Here is a 15,790-nt window from a genome sequence, read left to right as displayed (position 1 = left end):
GGGCTGTGGCTGTCTGTTATTTTTTAATGGAGGGGGACGATAGGTGTGGGTGAGAATGTAGAGAGGCAAGAGAAAGGTTAGAGGAAATGGTTTTTTTTTTGTGTGGAATTCATGGGAATTGGCAGGGAAATGCTCTCATGTAGAGAAGAAATTGCAGGAAGACAGTCTATGTGGAGAGAAAGGGTTTTGTAGTGGACTGGATGGAAATCAGCCTCTTCCTGGGGTTCAGCTTCAGCAGCACCAGCAGAAAGGAAACTTCCACAGGTGGAAACAACCTGCAAACAAGGAGATCGGGGTGGGGGTAAGAAAAGAACCTCCCAGATGGATAAATCGTCCAGGACAGAGGTTTTCAAGTGCAGCCTGCAGGGTGCTCGAGGCTTGACAAGCCTCTACGTGCAGCCTGTCAGGGGATTGTTTTAAACCATTAACTGGGGTATTTATTGCACTGTGGACGAATGATACGTGACCTGAGTCTGGCAGCCCCCTGTTGGAGAGGGAGCCTGTGAGCAGGGCTAATCCTATAGGAGGGCTTTTCCTAGCAAGATCTTGCTACAGCTTTCTCTAGGTGTGAATAAGGGCAGTTTGAATTTTTTCATCGCCTTCTGCTGGTTTTAATCAGTTTTCTGAACTCCTATCTCTGTTTCTCACTGCATCTGTCCCAGGTAACCTGCCACAAAGCAGCTGGAATAGTCAGAAACTACCCTGCATCCTCTTCATCATGGTTGGGGAAAAACAAGCTCAGCCCTGCATCTGTGTGGAAATACGAACAAGCAGGAAAAGTCTGGCTGCAGAGCCCCTCCAGCCCTCAGGGCTGTGTAAAATGGGTCACTGGAAGTGTGTAAGCAGAATGAAAGGAGAGAGGAGAGCCTGTTAATCCTGGATTTTTTGGCTCCTTGGGCACAAATTTAATGTTAAGCCACTTTCTGACTTGAGGGATTGGCACGTGCTAAAAAGCTTTGCTGCAAAGTGGGGAGAGAGCAGCAGGACACGAATGGCAGGGAACTCCTGTGCCTGTGCAAGCAGCAGTGATTTGGTGATTTTACTAAGACATGGCAGAAGCCTTTAGGAAAGGACTCAGAGGGTAAAATGTCATTAATTTCTCTTCTTCCCATCTCCCCCTGCTGCCCATCACGAGGCAGCTGAGGAAGGCACCCAAACAAGCTGCCCCCTCACTTGGCCTTCCCAGGTGGGAATACTTTACAGGGAATTGGGTATTTCCTAGCTGAGCCCGAGTGTAGAGACTCCCTTGCAGCTTCCTGCTCATGGTAGCAGAGCCAGTGCCACGTCTCTCAGCAGACTGTGAAGCACAGTTTGGCTGCAGAGGTGACAGAGCTCTCACTTCATTGCTCCTCCAGCAGTCAGACTCCCATATGTAAGTACACAAAGTTTTTCCAGTTGTTTTACTAGTAGTTTGTGCTGGGGGCTCCTATTGAACTGGAACAGGAACTTGTTTGCTCACAGGAATATGCCTTGTCCTCACCTTCTTTCAGATGCAAGTAGAGGTCTCTGCACAGCGGGGAGCCTTTCTCTTGTTTAGGTGTTGTCATAATACCTGGTGTCAGTGCAACTTGTCTTGGAAGCAGCTGAGTTGAAATTTACTCCTTGTTAGAGAGTTCTGTGCCAACACAGCACTTTTCCAAGTGGTTGAAGAGATGGTCTTAAGGGAAGAGCCTGTTTTCTCTAATGGAGTTGAAATGGGGAGAGCAGCTGTTACCCTGTCGTGAACCTGCAGCAACAGCCTTTTGGGTTGCTTGTGCCTTGTTTCTTCTGGGTTGTTCTTTTTGGGGAGATGGGTATGATTTTGCTTGTTTGTGCTTTCTGGAGAGAGGAGTATGATTATGTTTACCTGACCAGTCCTGTCGTGTTGAAAGTAGAGGAATGAAGAGAGAATGAGTGCAGGAAGGAGCAGAGTCAGGACTCTACTTTTTCCACACAAAGCTTTCCCACCGTGTCTTTCAACCAGCCTGCCTTCCTCAGTGAAAACACTCTTTACAGAACACAGGTTTGGGGTTAGGACAGTGTTTTTACTTCTGTTTTAAGTACTTGTAAGTTGAAGTTGGTGGCTGCCCCATCCCTGGGAGTGTCCAAGGCCAGCTTGGACAGGGCTTGGAGCAACTTGGTCTATTGGAAGGTGTCCCTGCCCATGGCAGGGGGTGGGACTGGATGAGCTTTAAGGTCCCTTACCAACCCAAACCATTCTGTGATTCAGTGTGCTAATGGCTGCTGTGGGGCTTCTGTTGTGCCCCTGAAATGCAGGAACTTACTGTGTGTGGTTATGTGCACCTCCAAAGAAGGTTTTTTCCGTAGGTGTGGTAGAAACGTGGGCTCCCTGCCCGAGGGTTAGTCTGGGGTTCGGCAGGATGGTGACTAACCTTAGGAGAGGCTGGGCAGGGAGGGGGTGAGTGTGCTGCTGTTTATGCAAACACCCTGATAGCTCGAGCAATTCAGAAAATAGCTCAGAAACTGAGGAAATATCAGCTGGGTAGGGCAAATAGCTGCGGCATTACCTGTGAGGAGGTGGGAGGTGACACAGAGGGGTGACTGGACTTGGGACACGGCTGCCTCACCTTGGAGCTGTGTGAGAGATGGGATAGGGACTGTGTGACCTCCTGCACATCATCAGATATCCTGAGGCATCAGAGGCAGGATGCAGCAGCTTTCCTCTCCTTGCCTGAAGCAGGGCAGGCACAATCCTGGGGCCGATGCAGTCGGAGTAGCAAAAATACTTTGATGGCATTTAGCACTGTGACCTTTAAACACTTCCACAGGCTGATTCAACAGCACAGAAAACACTGTGGGTGAGGCAGGGCTCGGTGAAAATGTGCTGTGAATCACGTTCTTGTGTTGCTGTCAGTCTCTCAGTCTCATGCATGTGAGTTTGGGGCAGATAAACATCGTTTCTTTAGCATGACAAAGCAAACTGGGGAGGGCCCCTTGCAGTTGCCTCCCAACGCTGGGTGAGTGTTGAAGCAGTGGGGTGGACTTAAAGCATTAGTTTGTGTTGGCTGATATTTCCCAAGTATTGAAAATCCCAGTTTCTGAAGATGTTTGGCATGGAAATGCATTTTACCCACACTCCCTGCAAAGCTGGGGAGCAGCTCTCCAGGGAGCAGCTGAATGCCCTCCAGTCCCATGGGGTGGCTTTCCCAGTATCGCTCCCCTCCAGCTGGAATGATAACCAGACAGGAAAAGCCAGGCTCGGACATAACCAGCCTGTCTGACAGTTATATCAGTCCCCAGGGCTGGATGCTTCCTGGGGAACAGTTTGCTCAAACCCTGGGGAAAATGCTGCCCCATTCCACAGCCTTTCCCTCCTTCACCTTTCCTCTCTGGAACTGTGACACTGCAGGCTGCCCCCGAGTTGCCTTTCAGCAAATAAGCATCCAACAGTGTCCCGGGGGAAGCATCTCTGTGGGATGCAAAACTCCCTTACAAGCAGAAACCCAGGAGAAATTAGGGAAGATTTTTGCCTTGAGCTCCCTTAAACTTGGATCCCACCATGGCTCCTCCTTGGGATTCAAGAGATCCCAAATGTGTGCTCTCCCAGGAACACTGTGAGATCACAGGAGTGATGGAGGCAGGCAGCCTGCTCCCCAGTTCTCCAGCTGCTCCCAGAGGAAAGCCCCAGCCTTTTTTTTTTCTGACTGGCACGCTGGCTTCCAGTGACACTAACAGCTTCCAGCTGCTTCCAGGTGTGCAGCTTGAAGAGTAAGGCTCCTGTCTCAGCTTAAGATTACTTAACCTCCCAGCTTTCTAGCTGGGAATAGAGCCAGGGGACACATGCTGAAAAGGCATTGCACCTTCATGCCTCTGGCAATCTCTGGAGTTGGAAAAACGGGCGTGGTGCTGGCTTCATCCAGTCCCCCAGCCGTGCAGGAGAAAGAAGGCATCTCCTCCTCCTCCTCATTTTTCAGGGTGATCTGTGCAGCATCTTCCTCCATCCTCCCTCAGACGAAGGTCCCTTTACATTGCTGCAGGGTCTGCAGGGTCTAACCTGCATTTCTAGATTTCCAGGATGCCTCTGTGCCTCTCCCCACCCAAAAACCTCCCCTGAACTCTGCTTTGCTGCAGAACATCAAGACGAGCCAGTTCTGCTGCTGCTCTTGCCTGGGAATTGAGCAAAGAGCACCAACCTGTGCTTTTGGGAGAGGAGGAAGCCCTTCTTTCATCTCATCTGCCTTCCCTTTTCTTTCCTTCCCCAGGTCTGAGTTTCCCCTGTTCATTCCCACCCCAACACCCAGCCACTTGGTCCTTCTTGGCTGCATCCCACCTCCACTGCCGTTCCTTGGGCACCCCACCCTCTGTGTACTCTGGCACAAAGCCGTGAGCAGAAATGACAGGCTGGGGGAAAACCTCGAAGCTGGTGGTTCAGAAATACTTCTGGAAGCCGCCTTCTCAGGGAACCCACCACCACCACCTTTGTGATGAAAGCAGGCACATGTAACATCTGCAAGGATTTAACTTTTTTTCTGTGCACTTACCGACCAACAGGACACTTGGGCAGATCCCGGGCCGTCTCCAAGTCTCCTTTCCCGCCCGGTTTTCCCTTGCTCGGCTGCCGTCAGCAACGCTGGTGTCTGCTGCTCTCTAGTGGCCTGCGCTCCGAGCTGCACTCGCTGGGTCAACTTTCTTGTTGCTCATCCCTGAAAAATCAGTCTGTTAGGTAAAAAAGGCTTTCCCCCCCCTTTTCCATTTCAGTGGATTAGCAGCGGTGGGGAGCTTCGGGTTTGGGGTGGAAAACTTTTCTCGCACGACAAAACCTCAAGCCAGGAGATGCTCTAGTGAGTGTCTGTGAGGGGCTGGCAGGGTGGGGGTATGGAAGGGAGGGGAGATGCCCGAAACGCTGCAGGGACATTCCGAATCCAGCCCCTGGCTGTGCCCTGCGGCAGATTTGACTCTAATTTAGGCCTTATTAGTTTCCAGGGCGTGCGTCGTGAGCGACAGGCGAGATAAAAGCTGAGGAAAGATCAAAGCAGATTTCATGGGTTTTATGGCTTTGTGCTTCTTGGTTTCACTTTCCCGTGAAGCCTTTCTTCTCTCTCTGAGCGCTGCCCTTTCATCTCCCTCCCCATTTCCACCCGGCAGGCCAGAGCTTGCCGACCTTCCATCACGAAGCACGACTTGTGTGCTTGACCTGCCTTCCTTTCATACCCCCCAAACGTGAACTGGGTTATTTCAGCCCAAGACAGCTCCTTTCAGTATCAATTCCTGCTGAGACTTCTGTCCTTAGCAGAAGCTGGGCTCAGGTTTCTCTGTCTGCTTTGAGAGCATCTCCGGGCACAAGGCTCTGGTGTCCAAAGTGCTGATTCAAGGGGTGCTGGGTTCAAGAGGAAAGCTTGAGAAGGGGCTTTCCAAGGGGTGGGAGGGCTGCTCATTTCCCCAGAAGACATTAGTATTGCAGCTTCCTTCTCAGTGCAGACCTGGATTTCCCCTCCTTACCATGTGCACTTCTACTCGCTGCTGGAGAACAGTCACTCTTGGCTTGGGGCTTTTCTAAGTACAGCTACTCCTGTGGTGGCTTGTGGGTGAAATGTGGGGAAAGCATCTTCCCCGAGGGAAAAACAAGTGGGGAGGCACCTGGCAAAAAGAGGATAAGGAAAGGCCTTGAAGCGTTAAGTGGACATGAGCGAAAAAAATGACTCTGGGTTATCCTGCAAGCCAAGTAATGTGGAGACAGCTTAATTATGGGCTCAACTAAAGTGGAAACCACTAATAAGTGGAAAAACAGAAAATGTTTTAACCAAACTTGTAGCTGCATTTATCGAGATGTCAGACTCCAAGGAGAAGGGGAGGAAACTGCTGTAACACTCCTGGGAGATTGGTGCTAGGACTTCTGGGAAGTGTTTGGGAAGGACTTTTGGGAAGGTTGCCCAAATAGGATATGATTTGGCTCCAGAAATCAGAACATGCCTTCAGGAGGCTGCTCCCTCTGGAGCGCGGAGGGGAGATGAACCTGCGGGCCATTCCTGTTGTATTTGTGGCACTTTGGGTATCTCTTTGGTCCTTGTCATGCACCGAGAGGTCTGACTGTGAAAGCTCATGTGACTCCTTCCATATCCTGGTAGTCCCAGAGTCTAATTCCTTTTTCTAGTTGCGGGCTTGCTGCATCCTCTTGGTATTCCAGGGAAAGGTGCTGCTGGGGGTTGTTGGGGGTGGCAACTTCTTATCTTGTGAAGCAAGATCTAGCTGGAGGAGTTTGCAGGAGCGTGTTAAGCCATTGTGAGTAGACCTGGATGGCTTCTTGACTACCCTGAGAAGGAAGTGCTAAAAGCCGGAGCCCTTCCTCCCGGCTGCCGGAGACGCAGAGAACTCCAGGTTGAAGTGGCTCTGACTGTGCAGAGAGAGCAGCAAGGCCCCGTCAACAGGCACTGCTGGCTCACAGTGTCCATTGGCTCCCTCCTGTTGCAGTCTGACTTCGTGTCCCTCATCATCCCGTTGCTCCCATGGCAAGGGGTTGAGCTGTCGCCGTCACCGCGATGCAAATCCCCAACGGCGCCCGGGCGCTCTGCGGCACCTGCGGCGTCTAGACCGGTTCCTGCGCCCACATGCAAATGTGTGGGAAGGGAACCAGGGCCCACGGCCTCGGTGGCACTTTCTGGGAAAGCCCTCGGGTCTCCCTCCTGCCTCGCCTCATCCGTGCCAGGCGACGCGGTGCTTTCGGCTCTCCCGGTGTGCCCCGGAGGGATAACGCCGCTCCTCGGCTCGGTGTTTCGGATTGACTCGGGGCAGAAACAGAGCGAGAGCTCGGCAGGGCTGCGGGGCGCCGGGGTGCTCCCCACGGTGCTTTTCTAGTGCAAGTTGGCACAGCAGTCCGGGGCTTTTCTCCTGGGCTCGCTCGGTGCCATTTGCATCTCTGGAGCGGGTGGCTGGGATGTCCCAAAAACTGCCCCTGCTCCGGGGCTCGTGCTGACCTGCTGCTCAACACCTACTGCGGCTGTCCCTGCCATGGAAAGCTGCTCCACACAGGTCCTATGGCTCGGGATTGACTGGGGAGGCAGGAATGTCACATTCACAGTTCTCAAAATTATCCTTAGTTCCTCTGGTTCCCGCTCGGAGCCTTTCTCCTTCTGCCTTATCCCGTCTCTTTCAAAAGCTCCCTCGTACTGTATTCCCTGTGTCTGGCCCTCAAGCAGACCAAAAGGTTTTAAAAATGCCCGTAGCAGGTTTCTCACCTGCTTGCAGAGGTGTCACTGCTCTGCTGTCACCAAACATGAGCCCAAACTGAGATTTGTGTCCCCACGCTGCATCACCAGCGAGTCTGTTCGCCTTGGCTCGAAGACAGTAAGTGACAGTAAGCTCTACAGGTCGCTCAGCCAACCTAATTTTGGACTGATTTCGTTAGGTTTTGGCTAATTCTGGTGCTCTCACACTGAGGCTGAAATAGGTGTGGGTTTCAGGTTTCGGTAGGAGGCATCTTTATCTCTGAAGCAGGTACAGGACCACAAACCGCAGCAGTGAAGATTCACTGCGGTTGGGGTTTTTGGGGGGGAAATTTAAAACACAAAAACCCCATAGTGTTTGGTTTTTTTTTTTTCTCCTGCAAGGAGCCCTGGGTGAAGGGAGGAGCGGGCTGAAAAATTCTGGCTGTGATTTAGGTGCTGGGGGAAGGATTCAGGAGGTGTAAAAAATTTGATAAAAAATGACTGAAATAAAAGTCTTGCCTGCAAAGGTGCAGCTGCTGCAGAAAATAGAGAAGCTGTGAGGGTGTTTTGTACATGTTTCAGTTGGTTCTGGCCTGGGTGAGGCCACAGATTGATACGTGAGGGCCCTTCTTCCGAATTCCTGGCATCTAGGAAGCGGTTAACTTAAATATAGCGGCAGGTCAGATCCTCACCCCCCTTCTCCCTTTTCAAAGCTCCCACTGGTGCGCAGGAACATGGGGCACTGCAGGGACTGTGGCTTTTCCTTCCTGACAGAACACCACAGGCCCCTCAACTGCCCGTTAGTCATCCATCAGAACCAGTGGGCTGATTCAGAAACCCTGGCGTGGCAGCCGAGTCCTCCTTCCTCGCCGCCTCCACGCTGATTCCGCCTTTCCTGCCTAGAAAGATCTGGAGAGGTCTTTTGTGCTTCCGTAGCAGTTTGTGTAGGTGACTGGTCATCTCTCCCGGTGAATCGCTGCCTTCCCCACCATTTTTTTTTCCGAGAGAACCCTTCCACAACCTGGCAAAACCAGTCCTAGGTAGGGCTTCTAATAACTCTCTGCAAGGAAATTTAAATCTGAAAGGACTGAACAAAAAGGAGTTTTAAGGCCATGTCCTTTTTCACTGCTGTGACAGCAAGGTGCTTGTTCCTTCTGTAGGACTTGGGGAATAGCCCGTGGAAATTTTCCCTGGCCTCTCCATGACCCTGGTGTACAGGGAGTTAAACTCGATCGTCTCTTTTTGACCTTGATCTCTTGAACAAGGTCTTCACAAGACTTTTGGACTTAGAGGAAAAACCAGGTTCACAGAGAGAGATGAGTAGCTTGAGTGGAAGACTTTTTTTTTTTTTTTTTTTTTTAATGTACCATTTTGTTACTATATAAAATGCTGATGCAATTTGAAAGCTCCAAATTACAACATTATCACACGAACCACATCGCTTTTCTCGTGCCCTCTTCCTTCCTCCTCGCCTGTCCCCCTTCCCCTTTGGCTTCCTGGCTGGTGACTTTGCAGACTTTATTCAGGGCAGCCCCTGTCCCATTGACATCCACGGACATGGGATGCTGCTGTGGCCACCCCGGGTGTGTTACTAGTCCAGCCAAGCATGAGATCTGAAGGGTCTGAGTAGAAACAGAGCAGAGATCTTGATTATTTTTCCACGGCGAGGCGTTTTTGCTGATGAAAGAGGCAGCAAAAATAGCGTGGGGGAAATACAGCCCTAAGAAAGAAATATGTAAATGTCTGAGTGCATCAAACCCCCTCTGCTCAGCCAGGGCTGGCACTCTGGTTTTATGCTGGGCTTTTTTGTGTGGTTGAGGGGTAAATGCTCAAGGGAGTGAGGGGTGATATGAGCACAGACCCAACAGAAACAGGGTGTGGGGAATCCAAATCTGCGCCTCGTCCCAGTGGGAGGTCTCGATCAACAATATTGTCAGTTCAGCCCCCGAGGCGGCTGTGGGAGCAGCCGAGAAATGATGTCACCCCTCTCCATGCTCTGCTGGCTGGCTGTTGACTGCTCAAGTGTGACCCTTGTGCCTGAGTCGGCGTGTGACCCTCCCCAATAAATAGGGGTGTTTGTGCGCCCGGCTCCTCAGAGCGTCCCCGGGGCCGATCCTGCCGCGAGGATGCGAGTGCTGGCTGGGACAGGGATGGGAGTCCCCGTGCTCCCCTGGCTGCTGCTGCTGCTGGTGATGTCCCACTCAGCCCACGCAGGTGAGCTCCGGGTGGCTTTGCTGTCAGCTCCCTGCTGTGGGTGGGCATCACCCGCATCCAGGGACTGGAGGAGACTGGGGTCTTCCTGCCTGTTTAGCTGAGGGAAAAAGTGTGGCCGTCCTTTGCCAGGGTCTGGTTCAGCTTTCAGGAGCTGTGTGGGAGCAGGGAACTGAGGCAGAGGCACGGCTTCTTACTGTGGTCCCTGCAGTGCTGTCAGTGAAAACATGGAAAGGGAAAGTTCCTTTGGCTCTCGGAGCTGCTGCATCTCTAACAGCGCGGTTTGTGTCTGTAAATTGCCCCCTTCTCTCTCTCCCAGCCATCCTGGAGGTGAATGGGAACCTGAGCTGTAGGTGTGCCAAGACAACCTCGGACTACATCAGTCCCAAGAAATATGAGAGCATTGAGATAAGGCCGGTGGGCAGCACCTGCAGGCGCACGGAGATCATGTAAGTGCTGCGCTTCTGCCGCCATCCCGCTTCCGCGCTGCCTTGCTGGAAACCTTTCCAAAACTGCTGCTGGCTTGCTCCCTGAGAAATATGAGGTGTGGAAATGCACCCCAGGCCACCTGCTACAGGACCCAAAGGAATGTTTCCAGCCAGGGAAAGTGTGATTTCCTCATGCTGGTGCTTAGCAGGGAGCGTGCTGGAGAGGGGGTTGTTTGCAGCTTGGAGGGAGCACATCTTTAAACCCCGGGCCAGAACTAATTTTCCCAGAATTCCTTAACTGCTCAGCATTGATACATTTGTAAATCTCCAGAAAAAAACCTGTGTTTGAACCATGCTCTGGTCTTCAAGTCTTTGCTCCACATGGGAATGTGTTGCATTTTCCTTGTTCCTAGCCATCCCGTGGCTTCCTCTGTCTCTGGCTGCTTTCTCTGGCACTGTGAACAAAAGCTGACTCTTGCCTATCAGGTCTGGCTGCTCAAATCCCTGCCTTTGGAGGGGACAGGAATGCTCAGGAGCTCTCCTTGCGTTTCAGAATTAAATTAAGAGCTGCAGGGAAGGTGTGTGTGAATCCCGAAGCCCCTTGGGTAAAGAAGCTGCTGAAGCGTATCGCTAGCACGTGAGTTGGTTTGGTGGAAACCCCTTTGGCTCAGGTGGCCTTGGACAGCATTCCAGCACATCTGCACTCCTGAGAAGTGCTCGTGGATCTGGGGGGCTCTGGGGGGGCTGCTGGTGGCCAAGGGACTCGCTCCCAAGGCAGTGAGGGGCAATTCTTTGCTGTGCAGTTCCACAGGACCCGTCCATGGGTCATGCTCTCCCTGGCTTATATGCACAGTGCTGCGTCTCCAAAAACATTTTAGAGGGGGAAAAAAAAAGGTGGGGAGCAATGGCAGGAGCAGGGTTGGCTCATTGCAGGTGCAGGTGCTGGGCTGGGAAACCGCCCCACTCCGTGCCCGTGCCGGGTTTGTGGCTGTCCCAGCGAGTGATTCCCACCCTGGGGAAATGGCAGTGACTTCCTTTGCCTGGGGCAGGAGCTTCCTCCCCCCAGGACCCGCTTTTCTCGGCATTCACACATTTCTCCTCCTTCTGCTTTTCGCAGGAAGAAAAAATAAGTTTCCTGCTAAGGAAGTTGATGCCCAGAGCCCCGAGACGGGCTGGTGGACGATGCCCGGGTGTGCAGACCTGGCTGCTCCTCACTTTGCCCTCGCTTCCCCCCCTCCTGAAACACTGGCAGTGCCTGTAGGGAGGGTGGCTCACTGCTGGCCCCAGCCCCACGGTGGGTTTGTGGGGGTTGTTTCCCCCTGCATTTGGTCCCCGGATCGGTGTGAACCTGAATCCTTCATTTATTTACTTGCCCGTGGACTGCGAAGCCGTCCTCTGTGAGGGGCTGCTCCTGCTTCTTTAGGAATGACTTTGTGACTCTTTCTGTGTGAGGTGCTCAGCGACAGAGTGTGTGTCTGGGGTTTGTGTGGCACAGCGTGGCGTGTCCTGTCCCGAGAGCTCAAGTCCAATAAAATTCAGGATTTTTTTCCTGCCGTTGTATTTCCCTGGATCTCCTAGCTTTGAAGTAATATAGGACATAGAATCACAGGACAGTTTGGGTTGGAAGGCACCTTAAAGCTCATCTCGTTCCATCCCCCTGCCATGGGCAGGGACACCTTTCACTATCCCAGGTTGCTCCAAGCCCCATCCAACCTGGCCTTGGACACTTCCAGGGATGGGGCAGCCACAGCTTCTCTGGGCAACCTGTGCCAGGGCCTCCCCACCCTCACAGGGAAGACCTTCTTCCCAAAATCCCATCTAACCCTGCCCTCTGCCAGCGTAAAGCTATTCCCCCTTGTTGAGGGTCCTTCCCATCCAAACCTGTCATTTCCCTGAGTCCTGATTGGAGGCCACGATGTTCCTGGCAGGGAGCTGCATCCAGCCAATGCATCCCACATCCAAGTGCTGATGTTTGCGATGGGGCTGGGGTTTGCAGGCAGCTGTAAGGCTTTAAAAATCAATCCAGGCCGAAAGGGAATGGGTGTGAGGTCACGTGGCAGAGTTCTGGGGGAAAAGACCAAAAGCAAATGTCACCAGAGCTCTGCTGGGCTGCGCCTTGTGGGGGGACAACGTGGCTGTAGGAGAAAATAGTAATATCAGGACAGATATTACTGTAATAATAGTAATGCAGGACAGAGAAACCTCTGGGCTCGTGGGGCTGTGTGGGCTAAGAACAAACTTGGGGGAAACAACTGATCTCTTTACAAGACCCAGCATTCTAGGAAGGGGAAAACGGAGCCAGTTTCGGGAAGCCTGGGCCCCTGCCAAGCCCCGAGCCACGTTTGACCGGCAGCGCTCACTGCAAGCTCAGCGAGCTCCGTCAGCACAGAGCGGGACGGGAGAAAACCACCCCGACCCCGGGGCCGCCCGTGCCGCCTCACTTCTCCTATTTTCCGGCTCAAATAGGGGGATGCTGCCGGTGCCGGGGTGGGGCCGGCATGGCTGCGTGGGCGGCCCTGCTGCTGGGGGTGCTGCTGGCGACCCACCGCCCCGGGGACGCAGGTGAGGCTCCCCTGGGGCGGGCTTGGGGGGGGACGTGAGGTTTTCGGGGGTGTTATCCTGCCGCCTCCAGGGTTTAAAGCGGGTGATCCCGGTGAGATGTGGGGGCACACGCATTGCACGGGAAGGGTTTTGGGGACGGCAGTGGGATTTTGGGTGATGGGTGAGCCGCGGCTGCGTGTCCCTCCAGCTCTCCTGGAAGCCAATGGCAACCTGAGCTGCCGCTGCCGCAAAACCACCAGAGCCTTCATCCCTCCGGCGAAATACGACAGCATCGAGGTCCGGCCCGTGGGGAGCAGCTGCCGGCGCCTCGAGGTGGTGTAAGTGTGTGCCGGGGGTTATGAGCCTCCCACTCCCCCCACATTCCCTGAATTACTTCAGTGTCGTGCTTATTTTTATTGGGGGGGGGGGGGTGTTTCGGCGGCTCGAAACCCCTCCACTGCAGGAGGGGGAAGTGACGGTGCTTAAAGCCTGTGTGTGTTTTCTAGGATTAAGCTGAAATCCCTGGAGAAGGTCTGCGTGGATCCCGATACCCCTTGGGTGAAGAAACTCTTGCAGGACCTCCCTCACCTGTAAGACCTCCCCTCCGCTCCCCCTGAGCACACAGGGCTCCTGGCAGGACCACGGGCATCCCGTGGGGACCTGTCTTCACACGTTCCTCCCCTCTTCTGCTTTTGGCAGGAGGAAGAAAGAGCGTCCCCGCTGAGGAAGCTGCCACCGGAGGGACGGCCAGATGTGCTGGGCCCAGAACTGCCTCCCCTCCCCATCCTGCTGCCACTTTACCCCAGTCCTGGGGGGAGCGTCCTCCCGCCTGATCCCCTGAGACCCTTTTCCCTTGGCATTTTATGCCTTTAAACCCTTGACCATGCCAGTCCCTGCCTCCCTCCCCTCCCACCCCGCGGCCGTGCGCTGGGTGTCCTTTTTGAGCACAAGCCAACAGGTCCAATAAAGGTGGCAGCCCGAGGTTACCGTCCCTTGGCATCCCTTCCTGTGGCATTCTGGGGGCTCGGGGTGCTCAGGGGGCAGCAGGGGCGTGGGGGCACCAGCCTTTCCCCGAAAACATGGGGCAAGCAGGAGGTTTTAGGAGGCGGCCGTGGCGGTTTCCGCCTTTTTCGTGGGCCACGTGCGATGGGGGGGAAGCGAAGGCAGGGAAGTTGAAGCGTGGGGGCATCTCCTTTTTCCTCCCTCTCAGGCCCTTCCCAGCCTGTGAAATCCCCTCAGGGCTGGCTATAAGGCAGCCCCTGCATTGGCTCGGGGCAGGCAGCAAGGATGAGGCTGCTCCTGGCAGCGCTGGCCCTGCTCCTGCTCCTGAGCAACTTGGTGCCTGGGGGCAGTGAGTGGCTTTGGGGTGTCTGTGTCCCTCTCCAAATACCTGGATAGTGGCACTGGGTGTCCCAGATGGGGCTGAGTGTGGGCTCTGCTAAGCTTTCAGATTTGTTTCTTGCCTGTCTTTGAGCTTATCTTTCAAATTTGTCTCTTGCCTGCCTTTGAGCTTGAGTTTATCTTTTAAATCCTGTGGCTAAGCTGGAGGGGGATGCCTGGGACTGGGGGATTTGTTTCAAGCGTTTAAGTTGCTTCTCTTCCAGACCCCTGTGAAACATGAGTGCTTGGTGGGTGGGCAGTGGGTTTAATTCATAAAATATTGGTTAAGTTTTCAAACCCTGCTGCTAAACCCCTTCCACGCACAGGAAAAGAGGCTGTGCTGGGAGGGATTAGCCTTGCTGCAGACCCCATTAACACCAGCCCGTCCCTGCAAGTGGCCCCATGAGTGTCTGGGATGGGATGGGATAATGGGGAGTGGGATGTCCCCCCCCATCTGCCTCCCCTTTGGGGGGCTGAGATCTGGTGTGGGCTGCTCTGGGGCGCAGGTCTGTCGCTGGAGAGCCTGCTGACCAACATGAGGTGCAAGTGCATCAAATCGACCGCCCAGGTTATCAACTTGGGACTGATCCTCACCATCGATGTCACGCCGCCTGGTCTGCACTGCCGGAGGAAGGAGATCATGTAAGTGCAAAGTCTGGGAAGCAATTCCTGCGAGTTGTGGGTGCTCGCGTCCTCTCTGAAGCTCCCAAGCGTCGGGGTGACTCTTGCAAGGCGCAGGGCCGCCGCTGCCTGTTTTAAAGGGGGTTCCCCCCAGTGCGGCTCTTTGGGGTCAAATCCAAAAATCCCATCTCCCTGCTGTCCGGGGTGTGCCCATATCCGTGCTGGGGAGTTTTCTCTGTCGGTTGGAAAAGCTTTGGGGAGGGGGCTGAGGGGGTTTTGTGGCCTTGCAGCCTCACCCTGAAGAAAAACAAGAGGGTGTGCGTGGCCCCCGAGGCGCCCTGGATCCAGCTGCTCGTCCACAGGCTGACGCAGAGGTACGCGGGGACCAAGCGGCATCTCCAACGCCCTGGCGGGGCGATGCCTTCCTTCCTCACCTCTTCCTTCTTTCCGTTTCTTCCCTCCCGCCCAACACGCAGGAATGCCGCCAGGAGGGCAGCGGCGGCGCGGCCGCGGCGGGAGGCTCAGCAGGGGCGGCCGTGCCCTTCCCTTCACGGCTCCCGCGCTCCGGGCCCGCCGCCCTCCCCATCCGTGCCAGCCCTGAGGCGCTGAATTCCCGCTGGGACGGCAGCGACAAGACCGCTCCGCGCTGAGACACGCCGGGTGTCGCGGCACAACGCTGGCGCTTGCCCTGCTCCCGGGGTTTTGGCAGGGGCGGGAGCCTTTCCCTGCCTCCCGGCCGAAAAAAAGGCTTTTCCCCCCTCAGGCAGCCGGCGTCTCCCTCCGCGTGGTGCGTGCCGCGATATTCCCGCAGGCTACGGCAGCCCAGCCTGGGCACCGTCAATAAATGATCAATGTGCTTCCCCCCCTCAGCTGTGGCGGCTCTTTCTGCCCGGATTCGTGGAAAAATTGGGATTTTTGGGGCGGGCGGTTCGGGGTTTTGACGACCTCCCTTTTCCCAGCTGCCCGGAGGTTATGGAAAGGTTGGGCTGCTTAGCTCTGGCAGCACTGGGATTCTCCCCAGGGCAGGTCTGTGAGGGGAGCCTGGGTTTCTGCTGTCCCCACTCCGTGGGAATTCATGGAATAAGCAACTTTCTCTGTTTTTTTTGCTCAGGTCTCAGTTGAAGGCTGTGGCTCTCGCATGTTTGGTGCTGAGGGCTGGTGTCAAACCCGGGGAGACCTCTCCTTGTCCCTGTGTCAGGTGGGAACAGCAGCCTCCGAGGGTCCCCCGGATAGGGACGGAGCCGGCGAGGCGCCACCACCTCCAGGGCAAGCAGCATTTCCCACCCCAGGGCACTCTCAATTTAAAGCAAAGCTGCTCTTTCCATAAAACAAGGCGTAAATCCCCCTAAAATCGTAGCGTAAGCATGTCCGGGGGTGACACTGCAGCTTCCCCCCTTCCATGGGCACTTCCATCTCTTCAGGGACGGGACCTCATGGGTGCAAAGGCAGCACACAAGAAAGAAATCT

At 54.5% G+C, this 15,790-nt stretch overlaps 3 protein-coding genes across 5 annotated transcripts; all 3 read left to right on the top strand.

Annotated features, from left to right (window-relative positions):
* The first annotated feature begins 9,147 nt into the window (after window positions 1–9,147).
* On the top strand, window positions 9,148–10,693 carry LOC135412618 (interleukin-8-like). Its single transcript, XM_064651372.1, has 3 exons — window positions 9,148–9,356; window positions 9,673–9,802; window positions 10,335–10,693. Exons 1-3 carry the CDS (start codon window positions 9,269–9,271, stop codon window positions 10,420–10,422), a joined length of 306 nt encoding a protein of 101 aa, XP_064507442.1. The 5' UTR covers window positions 9,148–9,268; the 3' UTR covers window positions 10,423–10,693.
* Window positions 10,694–11,605: 912 nt separating this feature from the next.
* Window positions 11,606–13,303, top strand: LOC135412619 (alveolar macrophage chemotactic factor-like). The gene is made up of 4 exons (XM_064651373.1): window positions 11,606–12,343; window positions 12,531–12,660; window positions 12,829–12,912; window positions 13,022–13,303. Exons 1-4 carry the CDS (start codon window positions 12,280–12,282, stop codon window positions 13,044–13,046), a joined length of 303 nt encoding a protein of 100 aa, XP_064507443.1. The 5' UTR covers window positions 11,606–12,279; the 3' UTR covers window positions 13,047–13,303.
* Window positions 13,304–13,402: 99 nt separating this feature from the next.
* LOC135412617 (C-X-C motif chemokine 2-like) lies at window positions 13,403–15,186 on the top strand. 3 transcript variants are annotated; one of them, XM_064651371.1, is made up of 4 exons: window positions 13,403–13,673; window positions 14,209–14,344; window positions 14,614–14,697; window positions 14,800–15,186. In XM_064651371.1, exons 1-4 carry the CDS (start codon window positions 13,610–13,612, stop codon window positions 14,930–14,932), a joined length of 417 nt encoding a protein of 138 aa, XP_064507441.1. In that variant the 5' UTR covers window positions 13,403–13,609; the 3' UTR covers window positions 14,933–15,186. The 3 variants fall into 3 exon arrangements, with proteins under 3 accessions (XP_064507441.1, XP_064507440.1, XP_064507438.1); XM_064651370.1 differs by lacking the exon at window positions 13,403–13,673 and having other exon boundaries at window positions 13,740–14,344; XM_064651368.1 differs by lacking the exon at window positions 13,403–13,673 and having other exon boundaries at window positions 13,740–14,344; window positions 14,614–15,186.
* Window positions 15,187–15,790: the final 604 nt, after the last annotated feature.

The sequence above is a fragment of the Pseudopipra pipra genome, chromosome 4, assembly GCF_036250125.1.
Source record: "Pseudopipra pipra isolate bDixPip1 chromosome 4, bDixPip1.hap1, whole genome shotgun sequence".
Lineage (NCBI taxonomy): Eukaryota > Metazoa > Chordata > Aves > Passeriformes > Pipridae > Pseudopipra > Pseudopipra pipra.
The sequence above is the reverse complement of the archived record's forward strand: the minus strand, read 5'-3'. Positions and strand labels throughout refer to the sequence as shown.